Source organism: Crotalus tigris, unplaced genomic scaffold (genome assembly GCF_016545835.1).
Source record: "Crotalus tigris isolate CLP2741 ecotype Arizona unplaced genomic scaffold, ASM1654583v1 scf7180000017666.379230911805:20528666, whole genome shotgun sequence".
Classification (NCBI taxonomy): Eukaryota; Metazoa; Chordata; class Lepidosauria; order Squamata; family Viperidae; genus Crotalus; species Crotalus tigris.
This window is the reverse complement of record NW_024096552.1, coordinates 5,138,391-5,165,767: the sequence shown is the minus strand read 5'-3', so window position 1 is coordinate 5,165,767 and position 27,377 is coordinate 5,138,391. Positions and strand designations below refer to the sequence as shown.

Genomic DNA, 27,377 nt, shown 5'->3' with positions numbered 1-27,377 from the left:
CATCTGCTTCGGTAAAATTCCTTGCCCATAAATCTCCATTACATCAAATCAAGGCACACAGCAGGACCCACCCAGAAAAATGCACTTAAAAAGAGAGGGTGACTATATATGGTAGAAGAAATTGATAAACTTTAGAAACATTTAAAGGATTATAAAATGTGTGCTGCTATGCATTTGCATGCAAAGTGTGTCACTGTGCTTTGAGTGAAGCATTCATTTTTGACAGTCAAAAATTTTAATGTAATGAAATATACAGCACAACGAAAAAAATAGTGAATAAGAGATCAATTAATTTTTACCCCTTCTGAGATATGTCAGGATTCTGCTACCATCTTTTCTTTCTAACCAATTGTATTAGAATGCATAGCTGACACAGATATATGCCTCTTTATAAAATATGGTAGACTGAGAAGCTGCTATTGGATGCCTTCCGATTTTTGGCTACCAGAGACTCATATGGCTCTCCTCCTAACTGAGTCTTCATTCAAATTCCCCGCTGTTTATAGTTCTGAGTGTCACAACACAACCCTTGGGAGAAGCACCCTATCCTCAGGATCTCTGGTGAATGTGAAAGCTTGCTCACCACTCGGAAACTCTACTGTTGCAAAATATGACTTTAAAGGGGAAAACAACTTCAAAACAAAATGAAATTGTGGAATGGCTCCTAAACAAAGAGAAAAACCCATTAAAGCACCTTTTTGTTTCTTTAATCACAAGAATGGGACATCATAGAAGGCAGGGCATGTTTTTAATAAAATTGATCTATCTTCAATTAACAGTACAAATATGGAGAGAATTCATATCTGACCTTTTAACAGAAAAGTGGTAACTGCAGTATGGAAGTTTACAACAAATGAAATAACATTGTGTATATCTAAGAGGATTGGTTAATTTTGCTTGAATTCATTCGTTCTATATTAGATTTTGTGCGGTCTGATTAATCTGGGTATTCCATTATTAGTGTCGGTTTCAATAATTCTACTTTGTATTTTGCATATTCAAGTTCAATCAATTGTTAATATCAATAAATTTATAGTGTTTTACATTTTTAATCTTAAATTATACGGTTTTTAATATTTTATTGTACTGATGAATGTGTACACTGCTCAGACCCCTCTGTGAGGGAGACAGGCAGTTAAGTCTGATACATAGATAAAATAAATGAATGATATCCTTGATTAGTGTTCCACACTTAAGTCTTAAGCATGACATAAATTGTTATCCCTCGCCATTGCCCCTCTTTTGCCATCTGGCATTTTGGTTGTAAATATGAGACATGTCCCAAAAGACAAAAAAACATTTTTAGAGAATAATAATAATAATAAAAACACACTCTCTGTAATGAACTTTTTCAGCAGCCAGCCATCAATTCTTCCATGTTCTTCCCTTCCATTCCCTCTTATTAATGTCCCCTTTTATTCCCAAAAGGCATCAGAATACTGTAGTCACCAAGAGTTTGCATTGTAGTATGGTCCTCTCAAAGATCCAGAGGCTTTTGAACCATATCAAGCATTTTCAGCTCCTAAGAATAATAAAATCTGATGTGATAACAGGAGGGAGGGAGAGGGACAGGGGGAGAGAGAGAGAGAAAAAGAAAGAGAAAGAGGGGATAAAAAAGAATATATATGAAAAGAGAAGTCTAAATGGAATCTAAAAGGAGGGCTTGGAACAGAGAGCATAAAGGAACATATAAGCATAAATTTAATATGGCATATTAAATTTATCACTGTGCAAAGTCTAATATGACAAGCTGGATGCTCAGCAAGACTAATTTATGACACAGGTCATCCATCCTCTGACAAGTTTTAAGTGCGGATCCTCAGAATCTGTTAACATATGTTATAGCAGGGTTTCTATCTGAAAGCAGCTGGCACATGCAGAATTGTTTTGGGTGCCCTGAGTATTTATGCAGTAATGGTGAGATGAGCCTCTGTAATACAGCCACTGGAAAAGCAGGTGCTCTTGTTTGTCTGTGGAGATTCTCAGCCATCCAGGTCATAGTTGTCTCAAAGCTGCTTTTTCAAAAGGCAACTGGATTTTTTTCCCCCCTTAAGGACGAAGAAGATGTTTCTCTTTTCATCCGTTAAGCTTCATCAGACTTGGTCAGAACCAACTGCGCTTCTCGGATGAGGAATTTTTCCTTAGGGAAAAACAGCCCGGTTGCCTTTTGAAAAAGCAGCTTTGAGACACATGCTTTGTTGTTTCTGCGTGTCCAGAGTCACAGGGGCATTATATTATAATCTGACCTCTGAATTCTGTTAATACAGTGGTTCTGTATTTTAATGCCGCGACCCCCAGCCGGTTGTAAGTCGAGGACTACTCAACCGGTCGTAAGTCGAGGACTACTCGACTGGTGCAGCACTGTTTGCAGACTGGGACTTTTGGCGGGCTCAGCAGGGCAGAGACAGCCTGGACAATTCCTATTTGCTTTTGAAAGCCAATAGAATTAGACTCTATTCAAGAGAGTCTATTCTATTGGCTTTCAAAAGCCAATAGAATAAAAGGGAGTAGCACAGCTAAGGAAAAGGGAGAAAAAAATGGCGGACTGTGATGTTTGGCAACCTCCGTGAAATGGTCGTTCGACCCCAAATGGGGTTCCGACCCACAGGTTGAGAACCACTGTGTTAATGTAACAAACCTATCTTGAATTCTTTGGAGTCTTTTAAACACAGCACAATGAAGAGTCATTCGTCTGCATAACTAAAATGCCACTTAGCTGCTCCAAATAATTTTCCTCTTTACTAGTAGGGATTTTTTGGGGAAAATTTTAAAAAGAGCCCCGAGATTGGCGTGAAAGAATTGAAAGAATATCCCCTGTCTTGAGAAGTTTGCATTTCCTTGCCTCGTGTTCACAGCAATGCTGATACTGCCTTTTTATTTTCCTTGTCAAACGTTATTGTTCTTACACAATGCACTTTTATAAATGTTTACAAAATGAAACATTTATCAGAGTTTTTCTCAGGATCTCCACCACTAAGGGCAGCATCTTGACATTAATATCACCCACCAGTCATGAAAGGGTACCTGTAATAGCAATAGCATTTTGACGTATATACTGCTCCACAGTGCTTTGCAGCCCTCTCTAAGCGGTTTACAGAGTCAGCATATTGCCCTCCCCAACAATCTGGGTCCCCATTTTAATGACCTCGGAAGGATGGAAGGCTGAGTCAACCTTGAGCCAATAACAATCGAACTGCCTACTGTTGGCAGCCGGCAGTCAGCAGAAGTAGCCTACATTCTAGTACTGCATTCCAACCACTGCGCCACCACGGCACAAGATCATAGGAGGAGTGCTAATAAACATGAAGGTCCTACACTCAAAAGCACAATCGTTTCTCTTCAATATTCTTAATATTGTTCAACAGCCATTACCTGTAAAATTTTACAATGCCCTCCCTCGTATATTCTCTATTCTGTCCTTTAGCCTACCCATCATCTAAATATGATTCTCCTTGACCTAAAATTCTGACAATGTTAGAAAAAGATGAACTCTAAACCGTCTTTTATTGGTCGTATTTGAGGAATGACAATATGAGTGCTCCTATTTTTTAACACTGTATTTTTAAGTCCTGCCACAGATTTCTGGGACCTGCCAGAAATGTTCCAAAATATTTTATTCAATAAGTACGCTGGCTGAGGATTCTGGTCCAAAAAACTGCAGGACATCTAGGTAGGTTAATATTTTGTATGTTGGATTTCTATGCCCTAAGATGATCAATATCAGTGGTTCTCAACCTTTTTATTGCCGTGACCCCCAACCGGTCGTAAGTCAAGGACTACTCAACCGGTAGTAAGTCAAGGACTACTCAACTGGTGCAGCACCGTTTGCAGAATGGGACTTTTGGCGGGCTCAGCAGGGCAGAGACAGCCTGGACAATTCCTATTGGCTTTTGAAATCCAATAGAATTAGACTCTATTCAAGAGAGTCTAATCTATTGGCTTTCAAAAGCCAATAGAATAAAAGGGAGTAGCACAGCTAAGGAAAAGGGGGAAAAAATGGCAGGCTGCGTTGTTTGGCGACCCCCGTGAAATGGTCGTTCAACCCCAAATGGGGTTGCGACCCACAGGTTGAGAACCACTGTAATAAAGTGAATGAGCTGAGAAATTAAACAGTTAATTTCTCAACTGCATTTCCGAGGGAGTTCAGAAAGGAAATTTATGCCTTCTCTGTATTCAACACCTTTTGCTTCATGTGGATTTTCTTGTGTGCGGTAAGGGAGGAATTTTGAGTAAAGCACCGTCCACATTCTGAGCATTTGAAAGGTTTCTCTCCTATGTGCAAACCTACATGATTTACAAGTTTAGACCTAGTACTAAAACCTTTCCCACAATCGGGACACTCATATGGTTTCTCACCCGTATGAGTCCTCTGGTGTATCACCAAGGCATAATTCCGAATGAAACTTTTCCCACAATCCAGACACTCATATGGTTTCTCACCCGTATGAGTCCTCTGGTGCATCACCAAGGCATAATTCCGAATGAAACTTTTCCCACAATATAGACACTCATATGGTTTCTCCCCTGTGTGAGTCCTCTCATGTATAACCAGGTAACAACTCTGACTGAAAGTTTTCCCACAATCTGGACACTCATAAGGTTTCTCCCCAGTGTGAGTCTTCTTGTGTATCACCAGACTGGAATTCTGACTGAAACTTTTCCCACAGTCTGGACACTCATATGGTTTCTCCCCTGTGTGAGTCCTCTGATGTCTCACCAGTTCAGAACTGTGACTAAAACTTTTCCCACAATCCAAACACTGATATGGTTTCTCCCCAGTGTGAGTCCTCTGGTGTATCACCAGGTAAGAATTCCGACTGAAACTTTTCCCACAGTACGGACACTCATATGGTTTCTCTCCTGTGTGTATCCTTTGGTGTACCACCAAGTTGGAATTGTGACTGAAACGTTTCCTACAAATTGGACATTCATACGGTTTCTCTCCTGTGTGTGTCCTCAGGTGTACCATGAGGTCGGAATTGTGAGTGCAACTTTTTCCACACTCTGGACAGTCGTACAATTTTTCTCCTGTGTGTGTCCTCTGGTGCATCACTAGTTGGGAATTCTGACTGAAACTTTTCCCACAATCCAGACACTGATATGGTTTCTCTCCTGTGTGAATTCTCTGGTGTGCCACCAGGTGGGAATTAACACGAAAACCTTTCCCACAATCTGGACACTCATACGGTTTCTCTCCTGTGTGTGTCCTCTGGTGCACCACTAGTTGGGAATTCTGACTGAAACCTTTCCCACAATCCAGACACTCATATGGTTTCTCCCCTGTGTGCGACCTCTTGTGTACCACCAGATGGGAATTCTGACTGAAATCTTTCCCACAATCTGGACACTCGTATGGTTTCTCCCCTGTATGAGTTCTCTGATGGTATACAAGGTGGGAATTAACACGAAAACCTTTCCCACAATCTGGACACTCATACGGTTTCTCACCTGTAGCCGTCCTCTGGTGTAACACTAGAGGAGTGTGCTTGCTAAAATTTCTGCCATACTGGAAGCTTTGGTACGGATTCTCTCTGGTGTAAGTCCTTGTATCCTCAAAAGGGTAGGAGCTGTAGCAAAAGACCTTGTCATACTCGGAACATTCATTTGGCTTTTCTCCAGTGTGGAAACTCTTGTGCATTATCAATTGTGATCCACAATCTGTGCTTTTTCCACATCTGTTTGGCGTTTCCATCAATGATATTCTTGGATTCTGGAGGTCAAAAATATTTTGGATCCCGTCTTGCCTGGTGCTTTGATTCAAGCTACTCTTTATTTCGTCACAGGGCAAGGTTTGCATGACTGCCTGCCCTACATAGCTATCCAAGTCACAGGTTTCTCCCCACTGATTTCCAGATATTTCCATCTTTTTTCTGAATTTGGATATGATTCCCCCTTGACTTTTTTGTGGAGTGTTTCCTTGAGTTCCACAGACTCAATTTTTTCCAGCTCAAAACTCTGTTCCTGTTATTCTCTCTTGTCTGTCACTTGATAGGGAAGGAGAAGATTTTCTGGAGGAAACTGGAAGATTTTGATTGCTGACTGGATTCACTTTCTTTTTTAATGTTGATTGTGATTTTCACTTGTCCAAAATGCTCTTCTTGGCATCCTCTTTGTCTATAAGAGTGACATAAAGACTTAGTTTAATGGCTATTTATAAAATGTGTGCCCACCATGTGAAAAACCACAAGTCTGACTGATCCCTAACATTAATTATGATTCATTTGACACATAGAACACTAGCGAGATTCAAATATCCACACAACTGGGAGATTCTCTCGTTGATTTGACTAAATCACAAATTCTTAGCATTACAAAGGGTTTCATCAAATATATCTGGAAATGCTGAGGATAAAATATACAGACTTGCACACAGAGAGAAATACAGATACACACACCTACAAATATATACATATTGAAAATCCATGTGTATTTCAGCCTAATCATGTCCCAGAAATGGGTATCCTCAATTTTTTTGGTCTAATTTTGGAGATGTGAGGGGCTTCAACCAGAAGAAATGATGTCCATAGCCTCTGCAAGATTTAAAGCAACAGATTTGCCAATGACACTCCTTTCTTGGCCAAGAAAACAACATGCTCACAAAAAGCCCAAGGAGTCCACTCTAAACTGAAGAATCTCCCAACCAGCAGAAAATTGAAGGCACTATTTTTAATGCAAGTGGCACCCGTGGAATTTAATTTGGAGAGGGAAGGAACGTGCAGTAGCAATTGACATGTTTCAGCCTAGTTGATTCTGTTTCTACACTGTGGAGGAAACCAAGCAGTCCTACTTGATCCCTGAGTCTCCTCCGATCAGCCCTCAACTCACCTTTCAGTTGCTGCTTTGACCCTGGGAAGAGCGCGAGAGCCACTGTCTGTGCCACCATCCTCCCATGGGTGCCGGAAGAGGAAGTTCTTCTTCCCTTATGCTCCCTCTCGCGTCCTCTCTAGCAATACCCGATTGTTTCAACGCCTTTCGCCTCAGTCTCCCCATCCTGTTGGATGTCAGCGCTCAGCTGCGTTGACGGCTTTCTAGACACCGCTGTTGCGGATCTATAGCGCGCCATCTAGCGACAGACGCCTGAAAAACACGCTCGTTCTCTCTATTGTTCGGCGTTTGCTAGATTTTTTGATTAATTACGTGCCATCAAGTGGTTTACAGCATTCCCGATTACATTGATAGCTTCTCTCCAGGACGGACTATCACTAATTTGTTCTTTCTGGTCTCCCTAAGAGCACTCATTGTCACTGCAACTGCACTGTAACCAGGGGGATGTTCATTAATTTTTGTATGACAGGAAGTTTATTGTTAGGCGGCCGAAGTCACCATGACTGAATTGGGTGATCATATACATTTTTATAAATGAATGAATGAGTCAATCAATCAATTAATCAATCAATCAATCAAAGCCAGAAACTTCATTTGCAAGAAGTGAGAACTAAGGGAACGTGTGTGTGTGTGTGTGTGTGTGGGCGCGCACACAGGATAACTCCTCAAAACCTACCTTTGGTGGGCCCTAAAAATTCATTAATTTCAAGGTGGGAGGAATAGCCAACACTTTAAAATCTAGACTGAAGGTTCAGAAAGATCTTGAAATACTCGAACACTGGGCCCTACTCAACAAAATACAATTCAGTGGTGAGAAGAGTTTTAAGATCCTAGACATAGGCAAAAAACCCCCAAAGGCACAGGTATAGAACATGTAGTACCTGGCTCAACAGTAGCAACCGTGAGATCTAGATACCCTATTAGACCCTCACTTAAATATGAGCCAAAGTGTGCTGCAGCTGCCAAAAAAGTTAATGCAGTCCTAGGTTACATCAACAAAGGCATAGAATCAAGGTGACATGAAAGGATAAGTTTGAGACCACACGTATGTTATGTGCTCCTGGCTACTTTCCTTTGTGACTAGAGGCAAGCTCGCCTGACCAATAACCAGCCAAGACACAGTGAAGGCCTTTTGTTTCGTTTATTGCAATAAGCGGGGAGAGAAGCTTATCAAAGCTTAGTTCTCTCCAAAGTTTTAACCCAAAATATCTCCTTCTTTTTCATCCCTATCACCGGCCGCTACAGCCCTCCTCTTTCCCCGTTGGCTGAGGTAGTATGAGGTTACACTCTTTCCGTCCGCCTATACACATTTCCTGATAACATACTAAATCATATTCACATATACAATAAGAATAAGAAAAAATATTTTCTTATGGTTATTTTAAACTCAATATTTATGTCTCCACAATAAGCTCTTTTCCTGCCTTTCTATTCATTGTGTCTCTCTTCTTATCTTATTTGGCATGGTTTCCTGCTTTCCTATACTTCCTGGCTAGCCATTTCCTATAAAAAAACTATTTATCTATTTTATGACTTTCCTCTTTCTTTCTCAGACCCAGCTATTTTTGCCTATATGGTTATCTTACTTCCTTAATCTCTTCCTGACTCTCATCATCTGTATTTTTAACTGACTGAAGATTTATCATATTAATTTATATTTATCATTTAGAATACTGTATCCAGTTCTGGTCAATACAATATTATACAATAAAAATAATGTGACTCTAGAAAGAGCGCAGAGAAAAGCAACAAAGATTATAAAGGCATGGAAGCTAAACTATATGATGAACAGTTGAGGGAACTAGGTATGTCTAGTGTAATGAAGATAAGGACTGAGGGGTGATATGATAGCAGTCTTTCAGTACTTGAGTGGCTGTTGCAAAGAGGGGGGGGGCAGCCTATTCTCTTAAGCACTAGAGGGCAAGACAAGAAGTAGTGAGTGGAAGATCATTAAAGAAAGATCCAAACTAGAACTACAGAGAAATTTCCTGACAGTGAGAACTGTCAATCAGTGGAACAGCTTGCCTCTAGAAGCTATGGGTGCTCCATCACTGGAATTTTCTAAGAAGAGATTGGACAACCATTTGACTGAAATGGTATAGTACAGTGGTGGCGAACCTGTGGCATGCATGCCAGAGGCGGCACTCAGAGCCCTCTGTGGGCACGCCTGTCGTGCCCCAGTGATGGCAACCATCCCTCTTCAACCAATCGCCCGCTAACTCACCGAGGTCCCACGTGGCCGGATGCATCCCAGCATGGCTGGTTTCTCTCCCCCCTCTCATCCCTCCTGGCCTCACATGCTCTCCTTTTCCTGGGCACGACCCACTGCATCGCCTCCTCAGCTGTCGGCCGGCCGTCCAGTTCAGAAGCGGCTTCTCTGAACTGCTGGAGGTGGGCTGCGGACCCCCAAAGTGTGCCGGTCAAGGGCCCGGCAGGCTGTGGCTACTGACGGACAGTCGGCCCCCATGCACTCACTGGCCTCTATGTGCGGGAGCCAATGGTGTCAGGAAGCAGCCGCCCTGGCCCCTGCCTTGCCTTGCGACAATGGCACCCCCGCCCTGCCTCAGCTTGCAGGACAAACCTCCTGCCCACCGCCCCACCTGCCAGAGACCCCCTGGATCTCCCCCAACCCTGCCCGGTCCCCACAGGCATCCCTCCCAAGCAACATTGAGATGGCCATGCCCACCTTGGCCACACCCACCCAGTCTGCCATGACCACCACAGCCACGCTCACCCAGTGGGCCACGCCTACCTGGCACCCAGTGATAAATAAGTGGGTTTTGGGTTGCAGTTTGGGCACTCGGTCTCTAAAAGTTTCGCCATCACTGGTATAGAATCTCCAGCCATGGGCAGGAGTTAGATTTCAAGACATTCAAGTCCCTTCCAACCCTATTATTCTATGTTCTTGTTTGTGTGTTCCATCCTTAAGTGATTATGAGCTTGTTAGCTTCCTCTTAATAGAGTAATAAAGTGGGACAAACCTGGCATTGCCCCTGAATCACATGTAAATATGAGGTGTATATGTTCTTCCTACAGTGAGGGGAATAATTATTTGATCCCCTGCTGATTTTGTATGTTTGCCCACTGACAAAAGAAATGATCAGTCTATAATTGTAATGGCAGGTTTATTTTAACAGTGAGAAGAGACAGAATAACAACAACAAAAAAAAATTCCAGAAAAACGCATTTCAAAAAAGTTATAAATTATGTAAAATTATGGACTGATCATTTGTCAGTGGGGAAACGTACAAAATCAACTGTGTGTGTGTGTCTGTGTGTGTTTGTGTGAAATAATTTTTTCCCTCACTGTATCTGTATTATAGGTGTCTACATTTCATTAGATTGTAACAAACCTATCTTGAATTCTTTGGAGTCTTTTAAATACAGCACAATGAAGAGTCATTCGTCTGCATAACTAAAATGCCACTTAGCTGCTCCAAATAATTTTCCTCTTTACTAGTAGGGATTTTTGGGGGAAAATTTTAAAAAGAGCCCCAAGATTGGCGTGAAAGAATTGAAAGAATATCCCCTGTCTTGAGAAGTTTGCATTTCCTTGCCTCGTGTTCACAGCAATGCTGATACTGCCTTTTTATTTTCCTTGTCAAACGTTATGGTTCTTACACAATGCACTTTTATAAATGTTTACAAAATGAAACATTTATCAGAGTTTTTCTCAGGATCTCCACCACTAAGGGCAGCATCTTGACATTAATATCACCCACCAGTCATGAAAGGGTACCTGTAATAGCAATAGCATTTTGACGTATATACTGCTCCACAGTGCTTTGCAGCCCTCTCTAAGCGGTTTACAGAGTCCGCATATTGCCCTCCCCAACAATCTGGGTCCCCATTTTAATGACCTCGGAAGGATGGAAGGCTGAGTCAACCTTGAGCCAGTAACAATCGAACTGCCTACTGTTGGCAGCCGGCAGTCAGCAGAAGTAGCCTACATTCTAGTACTGCATTCCAACCACTGCGCCACCACGGCACAAGATCATAGGAGGATTGCTAATAAACATGAAGGTCCTACACTCAAAAGCACAATCGTTTCTCTTCAATATTCTTAATATTGTTCAACAGCCATTACCTGTAAAATTTTACTATGCCCTCCCTTGTATATTCTCTATGCTGTCCTTTAGCCTACCCATCATCTAAATATGATTCTCCTTGACCTAAAATTCTGAAAATGTTAGAAAAAGATGAACTCTAAACCGTCTTTTATTGGTTGTATTTGAGGAATGACAATATGAGTGCTCCTATTTTTTAACACTGTATTTTTAAGTGTTGCCACAGATTTCTGGGACCTGCCAGAAATGTTCCAAAATATTTTATTCAATAAGTACGCTGGCTGAGGAATTCTGGTCCAAAAGTCTGGAGGACATCTAGGTAGGTTAATATTTTGTATGTTGGATTTCTATGCCCTAAGATGATCAATATCAGTGGTTCTCAACCTTTTTAATGCCGTGACCCCCAACCGGTCGTAAGTCAAGAACTACTCAACCGGGCGTAAGTCGAGGACTACTCAACTGGTGCAGCACCGTTTGTAGACTGGGACTTTTGGCGGGCTCAGCAGGGCAGAGACAGCCTGGACAATTCCTACTGGCTTTTGAAAGCCAATAGAATTAGACTCTATTCAAGAGAGTCTATTCTATTGGCTTTCAAAAGCCAATAGAATAAAAGGGAGTAGCACAGCTAAGGAAAAGGGGGAAAAAATGGCGGACTGCGTTCTTTGGCGACCCCCGTGAAATGATCGTTCGACCCCAAATGGGGTCGCGACCCACAGGTTGAGAACCACTGTAATAAAGTGAATGAGCTGAGAAATTAAACAGTTAATTTCTCAACTGCATTTCCGAGAGTTCAGAAACGAAATTTATGCCTTCTCTGTATTCAACACCTTTTGCTTCATGTGGATTTTCTTGTGTGCGGTAAGGGAGGAATTTTGAGTAAAGCACCGTCCACATTCTGAGCATTTGAAAGGTTTCTCTCCTATGTGCAAACCTACATGATTTACAAGTTTAGACCTAGTACTAAAACCTTTCCCACAATCGGGACACTCATAGGGTTTCTCCCCTGTGTGAGTTCTCTGATGCACCACCAGGTGGGAATTCCGACTGAAACTTTTCCCACAATCCAGACACTCATATGGTTTCTCTCCTGTGTGAATCCGCTGGTGCACCACCAGGTGAGAATTGTTACTGAAACTTTTCCCACACTCTGGACACTCATACGGTTTTTCTCCTGTGTGTGCCCTCTGGTGGTATATCAAAAGACAATTCTGACTGAAACTTTCCCCACAATCCTGACACACATATGGTTTCTTCCCAGTGTGAATCCTCTGGTGCACCACTAGGTGGGAACTGAGACGGAAACTTTTCCCACAATCCAAACACTCATATGGTTTCTCCCCTGTGTGAGTCCTCTGGTGTATCACCAAGGCATAATTCCGAATGAAACTTTTCCCACAATACAGACACTCATATGGTTTCTCCCCTGTGTGAGTCCTCTCATGTATAATCAGGTAGCAGTTCTGACTGAAAGTTTTCCCACAGTCCGAACACTCATAAGGTTTCTCCCCAGTGTGAGTCCTCTTGTGTATCACCAGGCTGGAATTCTGACTGAAACTTTTCCCACAGTCTGGACACTCATATGGTTTCTCTCCTGTATGTATCCTCTGATGTCTCACCAGTTCAGAACTGTGACTAAAACTTTTCCCACAATCCAAACACTGATATGGTTTCTCCCCAGTGTGAGTCCTCTGGTGTATCACCAGGTAAGAATTCCGACTGAAACTTTTCCCACAGTACGGACACTCATATGGTTTCTCTCCTGTGTGTATCCTTTGGTGTACCACCAAGTTGGAATTGTGACTGAAACGTTTCCTACAATATGGACACTCATACGGTTTCTCTCCTGTGTGTGTCCTCAGGTGTACCATGAGGTCGGAATTGTGAGTGCAACTTTTTCCACACTCTGGACACTCATACAGTTTTTCTCCTGTGTGTGTCCTCTGGTGCACCACTAGTTGGGAATTCTGACTGAAACTTTTCCCACAATGCAGACACTGATACGGTTTCTCTCCTGTGTGAATTCTCTGGTGTGCCACCAGGTGGGAATTTACACGAAAACCTTTCCCACAATCTGGACACTCATAAGGTTTCTCTCCTGTGTGTGTTCTCCGGTGTATCACAAGGTGGGAACTATGAGTGAAACCTTTCCCACAATCCAGACACTCATATGGTTTCTCCCCTGTATGCGACCTCCTGTGTACCACCAGATGGGAATTAAGACGGAAACTTTTTCCACAATCTGGACACTCATATGGTTTCTCCCCTGTGTGAGTCCTCTGGTGCATCAAGAGATTGGAATTCTGACTGAAACCTTTCCCACAATCTGGACACTCGTACGGTTTCTCCCCTGTATGAGTTCTCTGATGGTTTACAAGGTGGGAATTCTGACTGAAAGCTTTCCCACAATTTGGACACTCATACGGTTTCTCACCTGTAGGAGTCCTCTGGGGTAACACTAGAGGAGTGTGCTTGCTTAAATTTCTGCCATACTGGAAGCTTTGGTATGGATTCTTTCTGGTGTAAGTCCTTGTATTCTCAAAAGGGTAGGAGCTGTAGCATAAGACCTTCTCATACTCGGAACATTCATTTGGCTTTTCTCCAGTGTGGAAACTCTTGTGCATAATCAATTGTGATCCACAATCCATGCTTTTTCCACATCTGTTTGGTGTTTCCATCAATGGTATTCTTGGATTCTGGAGGTCAAAAATATTTTGGATCCCGTCTTGCCTGGTGCTTTGATTCAAGCTACTCTTTATTTCTTCACAGGGCAAGGTTTGCATGACTGCCTGCCCTACATAGCTATCCAAGTCACAGGTTTCTCCCCACTGATTTCCAGATATTTCCATCTTTTTTCTGAATTTGGATATGATTCCTCCTTGACTTTTTTGTGGAGTGTTTCCTTGAGTTCCACAGACTCAATTTTTTCCAGCTCAAAACTCTGTTCCTGTTATTCTCTCTTGTCTGTCACTTGATAGGGAAGGAGAAGATTTTCTGGAGGAAACTGGAAGATTTTGATTGCTGACTAGATTCACTTTCTTTTTTAATGTTGCTTGTGATTTTCACTTGTCCAAAATGCTCTTCTTGGCATCCTCTTTGTCTATAAGATTGACATAAAGACTTAGTTTAATGGCTATTTATAAAATGGGTGCCCACCATGTGAAAAACCACAAGTCTGACTGATCCCTAACATTAATTATGATTCATTTGACACATAGAACACTAGCGAGATTCAAATATCCACACAACTGGGAGATTCTCTCGTTGATTTGACTAAATCACAAATTCTTAGCATTATAAAGGATTATCATCAAATATATCTGGAAATGCTGAGGATAAAATATACAGACATGCACACGGAGAGAAATACAGATACACACACCTTCAAATGTATGCATATTGAAAATCCATGTGTATTTCAGCCTAATCATGTCCCAGAAATGGGTATCCTCAAATTTTTTGGTCTAATTTTGGAGATGTGAGGGGCTTCAACCAGAAGAAATGATGTCCATAGCCTCTGCAAGATTTAAAGCAACAGATTTGCCAATGACAAATCCTTTCTTGGCCAAGAAAACAACATGCTCACAAAAAGCCCAAGGAGTCCACTCTAAACTGAAGAATCTCCCAACCAGCAGAAAATTGAAGGCACCATTTTTAATGCAAGTGGCACCCGTGGAATTTAATTTGGAGAGGGAAGGAACGTGCAGTAGCAATTGACATGTTTCAGCCTAGTTGATTCTCTGTTTCTACACTGTGGAGGAAACCAAGCAGTCCTACTTGATCCCTGAATCTCCTCCGATCAGCCCTCAACTCACCTTTCAGTTGCTGCTTTGACCCTGGGAAGAGCGCGAGAGCCACTGTCTGTGCCACCATCCTCCCATGGGTGCCGGAAGAGGAAGTTCCTCTTCCCTTATGCTCCCTCTCGCGTCCTCTCTAGCAATACCCGATTGTTTCAACGCCTTTCGCCTCAGTCTCCCCATCCTGTTGGATGTCAGCGCTCAGCTGCGTTGACGGCTTTCTAGACACTGCTGTTGCGGATCTATAGCACGCCATCTAGCGGCAGAAGCCTGAAAAACACGTTCGTTCTGTCTATTGTACGGTGTTTGCTAGATTTTTTGATTAATTACGTGCCATCAAATGGTTTTCAACATTCCCGACTACATTGATAGCTTCTCTCCAGGACGGACTATCACTAATTTGTTCTTTCTGGTCTCCCTAAGAGCACTCATCGCCACTGCAACTGCACAACTGCACTGTAACCAGGGGGGTGTTAGTTCATTAATTTTTGTATGACAGGAGGTTTATTGTTAGGCAGCCGAAGTCACCATGACTGAATTGGGTGGCCATATACATTTTTATAAATGAATGAATGAGTCAATCAATCAATTAATAAATCAATTAATCAAAGCCAGAAACTTCATTTGCAAGAAGTGAGAACTAAGGGAAAGTGTGTGTGTGTGTGTGTGTGTGTGTGTGTGTGTGTGTGCGTGTGTGTGTGTGCAGGATAACTCCTCAAAACCTACCTTTGTTGGGCCCTAAAAATTCATTAATTTCAAGGTGGGAGGAATAGCCAACACTTTAGAATCTAGACTGAAGGTTCAGAAAGATCTTGACATACTCGAACACTGGGCCCTACTCAACAAAATACAATTCAGTGGTGAGAAGAATTTTAAGGTCCTAGACCAGTGGTTCTCAACCTGTGGGTCAGGACCCCATTTGGGGTCGAACGACCATTTCACGGGAGTCGCTAAACAACGCAGTCCGCCATTTTTCCCCCTTTTCCTTAGCTGTGCTACTCCCTTTTATTCTATTGGCTTTTGAAAGCCAATAGAATAGACTCTCTTGAATAGAGTCTAATTCTATTGGCTTTCAAAAGCCAATAGGAATTGTCCAGGCTGTCTCTGCCCTGCTGAGCCCGCCAAAAGTCCCATTCTGCAAACGGTGCTGCACCAATTGAGTAATCCTCGACTTACGCCCGGTTGAGTAGTCCTCGACTTACAACCGGTTGGGGGTTGCAGCATTAAAAAGGTTGAGAACCACTGTCCTAGACATAGGCAAAAAACCCCAAAGGCACAGGTATAGAACATGTAGTACCTGGCTCAACAGTAGCAACCATGAGATCTAGATTCCCTATTAGACCCTCACTTAAATATGAGCCAAAGTGTGCTGCAGCTGCCAAAAAAGTTAATGCAGTTACATCAACAAAGGCATAGAATCAAGGTGACATGAAAGGATAAGTTTGAGACCACACTTAGAATACTGTATCCAGTTCTGGTCAATACAATATTATACAATAAAAATGCTGTGACTCTAGAAAGAGTGCAGAGAAAAGCAACAAAGATTATAAAGGCATGGAAGCTAAACTATACGATGAACAGTTGAGAGAACTAGGCATGTCCAGTGTAATGAAGATAAGGACTGAGGGGTGATATGATAGCAGTCTTTCAGTACTTGAGTGGCTATTGCAAAGACGGGGGGGGGGGCAGCCTATTCTCTTAAGCACTAGAGGGCAAGACAAGAAGTAGTGAGTGGAAGATCATTAAAGAAAGATCCAAACTAGAACTACAGAGAAATTTCCTGAGAGTGAGAACTGTCAATCAGTGGAACGGCTTGCCTCTAGAAGCTATGGGTGCTCCATCACTGGAAGTTTTAAAGAAGAGATTGGACAACCATTTGACTGAAATGGTATAGAACAGTGGTGGCGAACCTGTGGCATGCATGCCAGAGGCGGCACTCAGAGCCCTCTGTGGGCACGCCTGTCATGCCCCAATGATGGCAACCATCCCTCTTCAACCAATTGCCTGCTAACTCACCGAGGTCCCACGTGGCCGGATGCATCCCAGCATGGCTGGTTTCCCTCCCCCCTCTCATCCCTCCTGGCCTCACATGCTCTCCTTTTCCTGGGCACGACCCACTGCATCACCTCCTCAGCTGTCGGCCGGCCGTCCAGTTCAGAAGCGGCTTCTCTGAACTGCTGGAGGTGGGCTGCGGACCCCCAAAGTGTGCCGGTCAAGGGCCCGGCAGGCTGTGGCTACTGACGGACAGTCGGCCCCCATGCACTCACTGGCCTCTATGTGCGGGAGCCGATGGTGTCAGGAAGCAGCCGCCCTGGCCCCTGCCTTGCCTTGCGACAATGGCACCCCCGCCCTGCCTCAGCTTGCAGGACAAACCTCCTGCCCACCGCCCCACTTGCCAGAGACCCCCTGGATCTCCCCCAACCCTGCCCGGTCCCCACAGGCATCCCTCCCAAGCAACATTGAGATGACCATGCCCACCTTGGCCACACCCACCCAGTCTGCCATGACCACCACAGCTATGCGACCCAGTGGGCCACGCCTACCTGGCACCCAGTGATAAATAAGTGGGTTTTGGGTTGCAGTTTGGGCACTCGGTCTCTAAAAGTTTCGCCATCACTGGTATAGAATCTCCAGCCATGGGCAGGAGTTAGATTTCAAGACATTCAAGTCCCTTCCAACTCTATTATTCTATGTTCTTGTTTGTGTGTTCCATCCTTAAGTGATTATGAGCTTGTTAGCTTCCTCTTAATAGAGTAATAAAGTGGGACAAACCTGGCATTGCCCCTGAATCACATGTAAATATGAGGTGTATATGATCTTCCTACAGTGAGGGGAATAATTATTTGATCCCCTGCTGATTTTGTATGTTTGCCCACTGACAAAAGAAATGATCAGTCTATAATTGTAATGGCAGGTTTATTTTAACAGTGAGAAGAGACAGAATAACAACAACAAAAAAAAATTCCAGAAAAACGCATTTCAAAAAAGTTATAAATTATATAAAATTATGGACTGATCATTTGTCAGTGGGGAAACGTACAAAATCAACCGTGTGTGTGTGTGTGTGTGTGTGTGTGTGTGTGAAATAATTTTTTCCCTCACTGTATATGTATTATAGGTGTCTATATTTCACTAGAACAGTGGTTCTCAACCTTTTTAATGCTGTGACCCCCAACTGGTCGTACGTCGAGGACTACCCAACCGGTTGTAAATTGAGGACTACCCAACCAGTCGTAAGTCGAGGACTTTCCCTGCCCGGGAGCGCCGCGCATGCGTGGTGCCGCCCCCTGCGCAGGCTGAGGCGTAGCTGGCAAAGGGCTGAGACGGTGCAGAGTGACCACCGGCTGGGCCACCAGCTGGCCCAGCCCAAGGGAGATAAGGCACCTGCCGGGTCCCACGCGCGCCAGCAACCCTCCCTGTGCCCACCGGCCTCCCTCCTCCCACCCCTAGCCCTCTTTTACTTACATTTTTAGTAGTTGCTCAGCAGGGAGGGGTGGAAACTTCCAGACAGCTCGCCTTCACTGCAGACAACTTGCAGCACCGTTTGCAGAATGGGACTTTTGGCGGGCTCAGCAGGGCAGAGTCAGCCTGGACAATTCCTATTGGCTTTTGAAAGCCAATAGAATTAGACTCTATTCAAGACAGTCTATTCTATTGGCTTTCAAAAGCCAATAGAATAAAAAGGAGTAGCACAGCTAAGGAAAAGGGGAAAAAATGGCGGACTACGTTGTTTGGCGACCCCTGTGAAATGGTTGTTCGACCCCAAATGGGGTCCCGACCCACAGATTGAGAACCGCTGCACTAGAAGGTAGAATTGCTCTGGGGAGCCCTCCCACTCCCCAAACGAGATAGATTTCAGTCTTATTATTCCCATGCTTCTTGAGGAAAAGACGTGGGAGGAAACTCGTTTGCAGAAAACTGATGTAGATTCCTGGGCTTTTTAGGAGCAGCTAGCAGTGGAGATCGAAACCTCTTCACATCCTAAAACTTTATGACTGATTTCCTGTGGCTTCCAAGGATGTAAGACAGGGAAGCACCAGCAGGACAGAGGCTCCAAGCAGTGTTTCTCAACCTTGACCATTTTAAGGCATGTAGACTTCAACTCCCAGAATTCCACAGCCAGCAATGCTGGCTGTGGAATTCTGGGAGTTGAAGTCCACATGACTTAAAATGGTCAAGGTTAAGAAACACTGCGCAAGGGAACCAGCTTCACTTGTGCTGGCCAGGACTGCATCCAGTGTCTTGAAGCTGGTGTTCCTGGCAAGCCCAGTTTGTTCCTGCAGGAGGCGATTTTAAGTCTGCTAAATGCCAAACGCCGCCATGTGCTTCTGTAAGTTCGCTTATACAGAAATCTCCATAAAGTCAAAGCAAGAGACACATAAAAAGCCTAGAAAATGGGGGAGGAGGGGATGGAGCTGAAAAAGAGGAAGTGACTTCTATAGACAGTAAAAGAATGGTTTAGGGCTGTGGTGGTGAACCTGTGGCATGCAGAGCCCTCCCTGTGGGCACGTGCGCCATTGCCCCAATCCTAGGCCTTCAGCTGGGTTTTGTAAAACCTTTTCGTTTTAGGTCTCCGCCACCGTGTGCAAAAAAAAAAAAAGGTTCCATCAATTTCAACTTCTCACAGGAAAAAAAAGATCTCGCAAAGTTGGAATTGGTTGATTGAACTTTTTAGTCCCACCCAGTCTGCCGTTACCACCGCAACCACGCCCACCCAATGGGCCATGCTCACCCAATGGGCCACACCCACCCAAAGAGCCACGCCCACCTGGCACCCAACAATACATAAATGGGTTTGGGGTTGCAGTTTGGGCACTTGATCTCTAAAAGGTTCGCCATCACTGGTTTAGGATTTCCTGCCTGAGCAGGGGGTTGGGCTAGATGACCTTCAAAGTCCCTTCCAACTTTATTATTATTATAAACTGGTAAACATTTCAAAGGGTTGCAGGAAGGGTAGTATTATGCATTTACACACACAGGTCTAGAAATATTGCCAGGCGTTGTCTGACACACATTCTTTTTTATTGGAAATTGTTAAATGTAGTTAAATATACAAAAGCACAAATCAAATATAGGAAATATAAACAGGAAAGGAATTGCAAAAAGAAAAACCATACAACTGTGCCTTCTGCCCTTCTCTGTACTGAGCAATTGTCAACGTACAGTCCTACATTCTTATCTGGGAATTATCTCTTCTTGGAAATGCGCCTGGCTTGAACTCCGTTCCTCAAGTGAAATCCAGACCAACATTTGCCTTCCACGTTGCTCATCTCTGTGCAGAGGAACAGGGAGGTTTTTTTCTATGCACAGGTAGCAAGTAGTAACCAGATCCTCAAGGTTGATCTCATTTCAGAACTCAGTGGTCCAGATGGAATCCCTGGGAATAAGAGGGGATCAACAGAGCAGTTTTTTTTCTCTGCCAGCTGCCCAATTCCATCTGAGGCAGCCAAAATGCAGGGGCCTTTTTAAGATTGGAGAGCCCTCCTCTCTCTCACCATCTATCTATCTAATCATCTATCTATCCATCTATCTATCTATCTATCTATCTATCTATCTATCTATCTATCTATCTATCTATCTATCTATCTATCTATCTATCCATCATCTAATCTATCTAATCATCTATCCATCTATCTATCCATCTATTCATCCATCCATCTAATCTAATCTCTTTCCATCTATCCCTATCCATCCATCCATCCATCCAATCATTATCTAATATCTATCCATCTATCTAATCATCTATCCCTCTATCTAATCATCTATCCATCTAATCATCTACCTAGCCATCTATCCCTATCCAGCCATCTAATCATTATCTAATCATCTATCTCTAATCATCTATCCATCTATCTATCCATCTAATCATCTATCTAGCCATCTATCTAATCTAGCCATCTATCTAATCCAGTGGTTCTCAACCGTTTTAATGCCGCGACCCCCAACCGGTCATAAGTCGAGGACTACTCAACCGGTCGTAAGTCGAGGACTACTCAACTGGTGCAGCACCGTTTGCAGAATGGGACTTTTGGCGGGCTCAGCAGGGCAGAGACAGCCTGGACAATTCCTATTGGCTTTTGAAAGCCAATAGAATTAGACTCTATTCAAGAGAGTCTATTCTATTGGCTTTCAAAAGCCAATAGAATAAAAGGGAGTAGCACAGCTAAGGAAAAGGGGGGAAAAAATGGCGGACTGCCTTGTTTGGCGACCCCTGTGAAATGGTCGTTCGACCCCAAATGGGGTCCCGACCCACAGGTTGAGAACCACTGATCTAATCCATCCATCATCTATCTATCTATCTATCTATCTATCTATCTATCTATCTATCTATCTATCTATCTATCTATCTATCTATCTATCTATCTATCTCAACTTGTGACTGCTTTGGCTAGAGAGAACTTTGGGCAGCGTGCCCTCTAATCCCACAAAAAGCACATTGTAAAATAGGAAGAACAATACAGCACAGTAGGATTTCTACGTATCATATTTAACATTTTCACTTGAATGTTCATCTTTTCTTTTCCCTGGATCCTGTGTCAAGGGGGTTCCTTTAACCAAGTAGCTTGATAAGGTGCAGGAAATAAAAAATCCCTGGCGTTAAACTTTTATTGAGCAGTTTTGAATTCAAAAGGATTGATCCAAACACAAATTTGTGCTCCCAATGGTTCCCCTCCACGTTGGGGGCCTCTGCTCTCCCTTTTAAAAAAAAAGTCAAAATAGCACCATCCGTTTGCATGAGTGGAGTTAGTAGGCTCTGAAGTGCCCCACGATTTAAATACATGTAAAAGTAACATTTATGGAAAGTGAAAACTTAAAAAAGTGAAGAAGGGAGAGAGACTCAGAGCAACTCAATGCCCGAGGACAGTCCTGGAATTCAGATTGTTGGAAGAAAAGTGAGGGTTGCAAAGGGCAGAATGGATTGGAATAACCAGAAGCAGAACTGGCTGGAGAGACAGAAATACTCCATGCAATATTTTCTTCCAAAAACTCAATGCTATTTGGAGCCTAACCAACCTGGCTCTTCTGCACACCAGTCTCTCTTCCCCAAAAGGCTCTGCAGTTATTAAAGCTCCCAGGCCTGTCACTTGACCTGAAATTCTTTTATCTGTATATCAAAGATGGCTCCTTCAGTCAACCACCAGGGAGCTGTTTTTGACCAAACCTTTTGTCACACTCAAGAGCATCTACGTGTTTTTTTCTTCTCCAGTGTGGATCCTCTCATGAATAAACAGCTGGCAATCTGCAGCTTGGCTATCCTCATAATATGAACATTTTGGGGGCTTCTGCACCACGGATCTTCTTAGATCAGTGGTTCTTAACCTGTGGGTCGGGACCCCATTTGGGGTCGAACGACCATTTCACAGGGGTTGCCAAACAACACAGTCCACCATTTCCCCCCCTTTTTCTTAGCTGTGCTACTCCCTTTTATTCTATTGGCTTTTGAAAGCCAATAGAATAGACTCTCTTGAATAGAGTCTAATTCTATTGAGTTTCAAAAGCCAATAGGAATTGTCCAGGCTGTCTCTGCCCTGCTGAGCCCGCCAAAGGTCCCATTCTGCAAACGGTGCTGCAAGTTGTCTGCAGTGAAGGCGAGCTGTCTGGAAGTTTCCACCCCTCCCTGCTGAGCAACTACTAAAAATGTAAGAGGGCCAGGGGTGGAAGGTGGGAGGCCGGCAGGCGCAGGGAGGGTTGCTGGCGCGCGTGGGGCCTGGCGGGTGCCTTACCTCCCTTGGGCTGGGCCAGCTGGTGGCCCAGCCGATGGTTGGCCTGCACCATTTCTGCCGCTTGCCAGCTACGCCTCGGCTGGCGCAGGGGGCGGCACCACGCATGCGTGGTGCTCCCGGGCAGGGAAAGTCCTCGACTTACAACCGGTTGGGTAGTCCTCAACTTACGACCGGTTGGGGGTCGCGGCATTAAAAAGGTTGAGAACCACTGTCTTAGATTTTCAAAAAAGATCAAAGATCTGCTCAATTCCCTGCTGAATGGCATTTTCAATCAAACCACGGTCTCCTTCCTCCCGAAATGGGGACCTTGGCTTTCTTCTGTAATGTCTCATTGAGTTCCACCAGCTTCAAACACTTCAACTCAATACTTCCTCCCAAGGTTGCTGCCCTTATCCATGACCTGTTTTGAGGGGGATGAAGATAGCATCATGATTATTGTTTAAGGAAACAAGGCTGCTTTTCTTTTCTCCATTGTTGCCTTTGTTGCTTTCTGTATATTATACACTGGTTGTGCAGTGGTTACGGTGTAGTATTGCAGGCTGACTTTGCCCACTGCCAGTTCGATCCTGACTAGTTCAAGGGTGACTCAGCCTTCCCTCCTTCTGAGGTCGGTAAAATGAGGAGCCAGATAGTTGGGGGCAATATGCTGACTCTGTAAACCACTAGAGAGGGCTATAAAACACCATGAAGCGGTATATAAGTCTGTGCTATTGCTATTGCTATTATAAGCGACCAAGAGGTTTAAGCCATATTTTCCACAACAATAATTGATCTTTCATTAACAGTGGGAGAAAGCATTGACAAAAGTTAGGTTAAGGTTGAATATGGAGCACGTACAGTGCAGTGAAAGAAATTGAAAAATCTCCCTTGTCAACACATGAGAGAGCTTTGAATTAACCTTGTCCCACTGTTTGCAGCAATCCTGACACTACCCATTTTTTCCTTGTCAAAATTTATTCATGGATTTTGCAGAATTTGCTTTAGATATTAAATACTTAACACTCTACAATTTTTTTTCTCAAGATCTCGATCAGCCAGGGGCAAGCAGCAAAAATGTCAGCAAACTGGCACTGAATCACACACCAAAGGCTAACAAGAAAGTCCCTCCAAGTAAACAATATTACAGCCAAGAGTTGCTAATAAACCTTGAATATTCTATGCTCAAAACCACAACCCCTTTTCTCCACAACTCAATATACTTACAGTTCTTATCCATCATGTTTAATAGCCATCAAATGGCAAACTTTACAGAGCTTTTGTCATTGCTGGATAGTTCCCTCAGATCTTCCATATTCTGCACTTCATCCTAGCCATAATTTGAACAGGGATTCTCCCTGCACTTAATTTCTTTGAACGTACTTTACCTCTTTTATTCCTGTTGTCATATTTGAGGTTTCACAATCTCTAAGGAAATATGAATGCTATGATTTTTTTGTAATGTATTTTTAGCACCTGTAGCAGATTTCAGAGGCCAATCAGAAATGTTGACTATACTTTAAACTATTTTATTTAAGAAATATTCTGGTTGAGGAATTCTGGGGCTTGCAATTTGAAAGACATTGAAGTAGAAAGCTGAAATGCTGCATGTAGCATTTCTATGATCAATACTGAAAAAAAAAACACTCAAAACTTCATTGCAGCAATTGTACTATTTCTTGAAAAGTAACTATCCAGTAACATCTTCTGATAACCACATAGAGGTAGCTAGTCTTTATCAAACTAACATTTTCCAATTTTTTTCCCTCCTCACTCATATCTAATACTGAGACATCTTTGACTAAAGCGGAATCAGGCCAGAAATTAAACAGTTAATTTCTCAGCTGTATTTCCAATAGATCAGAAATGAAATTCAAGTCTTTTCTACACCAGTCACCTTCTGTCTCATATGAATTTTTTTGTGTGCAGTAAGACAAGAATGATGCGTGAAACACCGTCCACACTCTAGACATTTAAAAGGTTTCTCCCCTGTGTGTAAACCTACATGATTTATAAGTTTACACCTAGTACTGAAACCTTTCCCACAATCCGGACACTCATATGGTTTCTCTCCTGTGTGAGTTCTATGGTGCACCACCAGGTGGGAATTCTGACTGAAGCTTTTTCCACAATCCGGACATTCATATGGTTTCTCCCCAGTGTGAGTCCTCTTGTGTATCATCAGCTCGGAATTTCGACCAAAAGCCTTTCCACATTCCAGACACTCATACGGTTTCTCCCCTGTGTGAGTCCTATGGTGTACCACCAGGTAGGAATTCCGACTGAAACTTTTCCCACAATCCAGACACATGTATGGTTTTTCCCCAGTGTGAATCCTCTTATGTATCACCAGGTCAGAATTCTGAATGAAACTTTTCCCACAATCAAGACACTTATATGGTTTCTCTCCCGTGTGAGTCCTCTGGTGTATCACCAGGTGGCAATACTGACTGAAACTTTTCCCACAATCTGGACACTCATACGGTTTTTCTCCTGTGTGAGTCCTCTGGTGTATCACCAAGTGGGAATTTCGAGTGAAACTTTTCCCACAGTCTGGGCAAAAATACAGTTTCTCTCTTGTCTGAGTCCTCTGGTGTATCAACAGGCTTGAATTACTACTATAACTTTTCTCACAATCCAGACCCTCGTACAGCTTCTCCGCCATTTGACTTCTCTTGTGTATCACTAGAGTAGTATGCTTTGTAATGTTTTTGCCACATTGAGGGCACTGGGAGAACTTTTCTTCAGTATGGTTCCTCTCATGCATAATCAACTCTGATCTGCAATCTGTCTTTTCCCCACAACATGCACACCTGTGGTGCTTTTCCACCAATGATATTCCTGGATTCTGGAGGTCAAAAATATTTTGGATCCCTTCTTGGATGCTGTTTTGAATCAAGCTACTCTTTCTTTCTTCACAGCGCAGGGCTTGCATGATTACGTGGCCTACGTGGCTACACAAGTGACTCCTTGCTCCCCACTAATTTCTAGATATTTCCTTCTTTTTCTGTATTTAGAAACGATCCACTTTGATCTTTTGTAGAATGGCTTGAGCTTCACATCCTCAATTATTTCCAGCACAAAACTCTTTTCCTGTTATTCTCTCTTTTGTCTGTCACCTGCTGACAGACAAAAAGAAGGAGAAAGGTTCTGTGGTTTCTTGAAGAAACGGAATACATTTTGATTGCTGGATAGATTAGCTTTGTTTTTTTAACACTGCTTGTGATTCTCAATTGTTCAGAATGCCATTCTTGGCGTCTTCATTGTCTGCAAGATTCACATAAAAACAGTTTAATGGCTGCATATAAAATGGCTGCACATGTGAAAAGAAGAAAAAAAATGATATATTACAATCAAAAGCCAATCTAATCTCTAACACTGTGATTCATTTTAAACATAGAAGACTAGCAAGATCCAAGTTTAAATATCCACTCAATCATGAAATTCTCTTTTGAACTTCAGTAAATCACAAATTCTTACATTAAAAATTGTTATTATGAAATCAAACTGGAAATGCTGAGCAAAGGTTACACAAATACAAATATATTCACATAAAGAGAAATGCTCCTTTGTTCCTAGAAGCACGAAGCCGAAAGCACCAGCCTGAAGATGACGAATGAGACTTCGTGGAAACGTCGCCAAGACACTTCCAATTTTACGTGGGAGAAAACCGAATAACCAAAGACCTACGTACAAACACCCGCGAAAACCTCAGAAAATAAAGAGAAATGTGGATACACCTATAAATGAATGCATGGTTTCAATTGGATACACCTATAAATGAATGCAGGTCAAAAATCTATGTGCGTTTCAACCTGACATATGTCCCAACTGTGGGTCTAATTGGGGTGGGCCTTTAACAGAAGAAATGGTATCCAAAGCCTCTGCAAGATTTAAAGCACCAGTTTTGCCCATGAAAATAACACACTGATTTAAAAAAAAAAAAAACACAAGGTAAAGCAGAAATTTAAATCTCCCAACCAGCAGAAAGTTGAAGGTAGCAATTTTAAAATGCCATAAGGAAGGCTGAGTGTTGAAGAATTGATGCTTTCACATCGTGGTGCTGGAGAAGATTCTTGAGTCTCCCTAGAACTGCAAGGAGATCGGATCAGTCGATCCTAAAGGAAATCAACCCTGACTGTCCTTTGGAAGGACAGATATTGAAGCTGAAGCTCAAATACTTTGGCCACCTAACGAGGAGAGAGGACTCCTCGGAAAAGACCCCGATGATGGGAAAGATGGAAGGCAAAAGGAAAAGCGGACGGGAGAGGATGAGATAGTTAGACAGTGCCTTCGATGCATTGAACATGAATTTGGGCAGACTCCGGGAGACAGGGTAGGGCATGCTATGGAGTCCATGGAGTCGCGAGGAGTCAGACACGAGTTAGCAACTGAACAACAACAACTTTTAAATCATGCAGCACCCCTGGAACAAAATTTGGGGAGGGCATGAATATGTAGAAGCTGAGAATGTTTCAGCCTCGTTGCTTCGCTGCTTCCACCCCGCGGAGGAAACCGAGCAGCCCCACTACTTGCTCCCGGGTTCTCCTCCGACCTGCCCACAACTCACCTTCCAGCGGCTGCTTGGACCCCGGGAACAGCACGAGAACAGCCCTCTACGACACCATCCTCTTAGGGGAGGGAACCGGAAGAGGAAATTCCCCTGCCCTTCTCCAAATCCTCTCTAGCAATCCAATACTTTAATGCTCTTCCTAAGAAGCCGCCGCTTATATCGGCGGCTTTCTAGGCGCCGGTATTGCTGATCTTTAGAGCGCCATCCAGCGACATGAGGCTGAAAAAAACACGCCTGTCCGATCTTAACGACTTCATAACCTGTTGCAGTTGCTAAGCGAATTCCTTGCAGTTGCTAAATGAAATATACTGCTCAAAAAAAATAAAGGGAACACAAACTTATAGGATGTCTTATTTTTGGGTTCCCCTTATTTTTTTTGAGCAGTATATTACCACGACTGCAGTTTGCAATTTTACCG

At 43.2% G+C, this 27,377-nt stretch overlaps 1 protein-coding gene across 4 annotated transcripts; it reads right to left on the bottom strand.

The window, feature by feature from the left end:
• Positions 1-691: 691 nt before the first annotated feature.
• Positions 692-27,224, bottom strand: LOC120305169 (zinc finger protein 850-like). Of its 4 annotated transcripts, none has more exons than XR_005555944.1 (4): positions 26,957-27,166; positions 13,324-13,989; positions 5,449-6,114; positions 692-1,538 (listed from the first exon to the last, which is right to left on the bottom strand). XR_005555944.1 is itself a non-coding variant. In XM_039336604.1 (2 exons), the coding sequence occupies exons 1-2, from the start codon at positions 13,175-13,177 to the stop codon at positions 4,157-4,159; spliced, it is 2,574 nt and encodes an 857-aa protein (XP_039192538.1). In that variant the 5' UTR covers positions 13,178-13,302; the 3' UTR covers positions 3,970-4,156. The 4 variants fall into 4 exon arrangements, 1 of the variants encoding a protein (XP_039192538.1); XR_005555943.1 differs by lacking the exon at positions 26,957-27,166 and adding an exon at positions 14,705-14,784; XM_039336604.1 differs by lacking the exons at positions 692-1,538; positions 5,449-6,114; positions 13,324-13,989; positions 26,957-27,166 and adding exons at positions 3,970-5,412; positions 11,860-13,302.
• Positions 27,225-27,377: the final 153 nt, after the last annotated feature.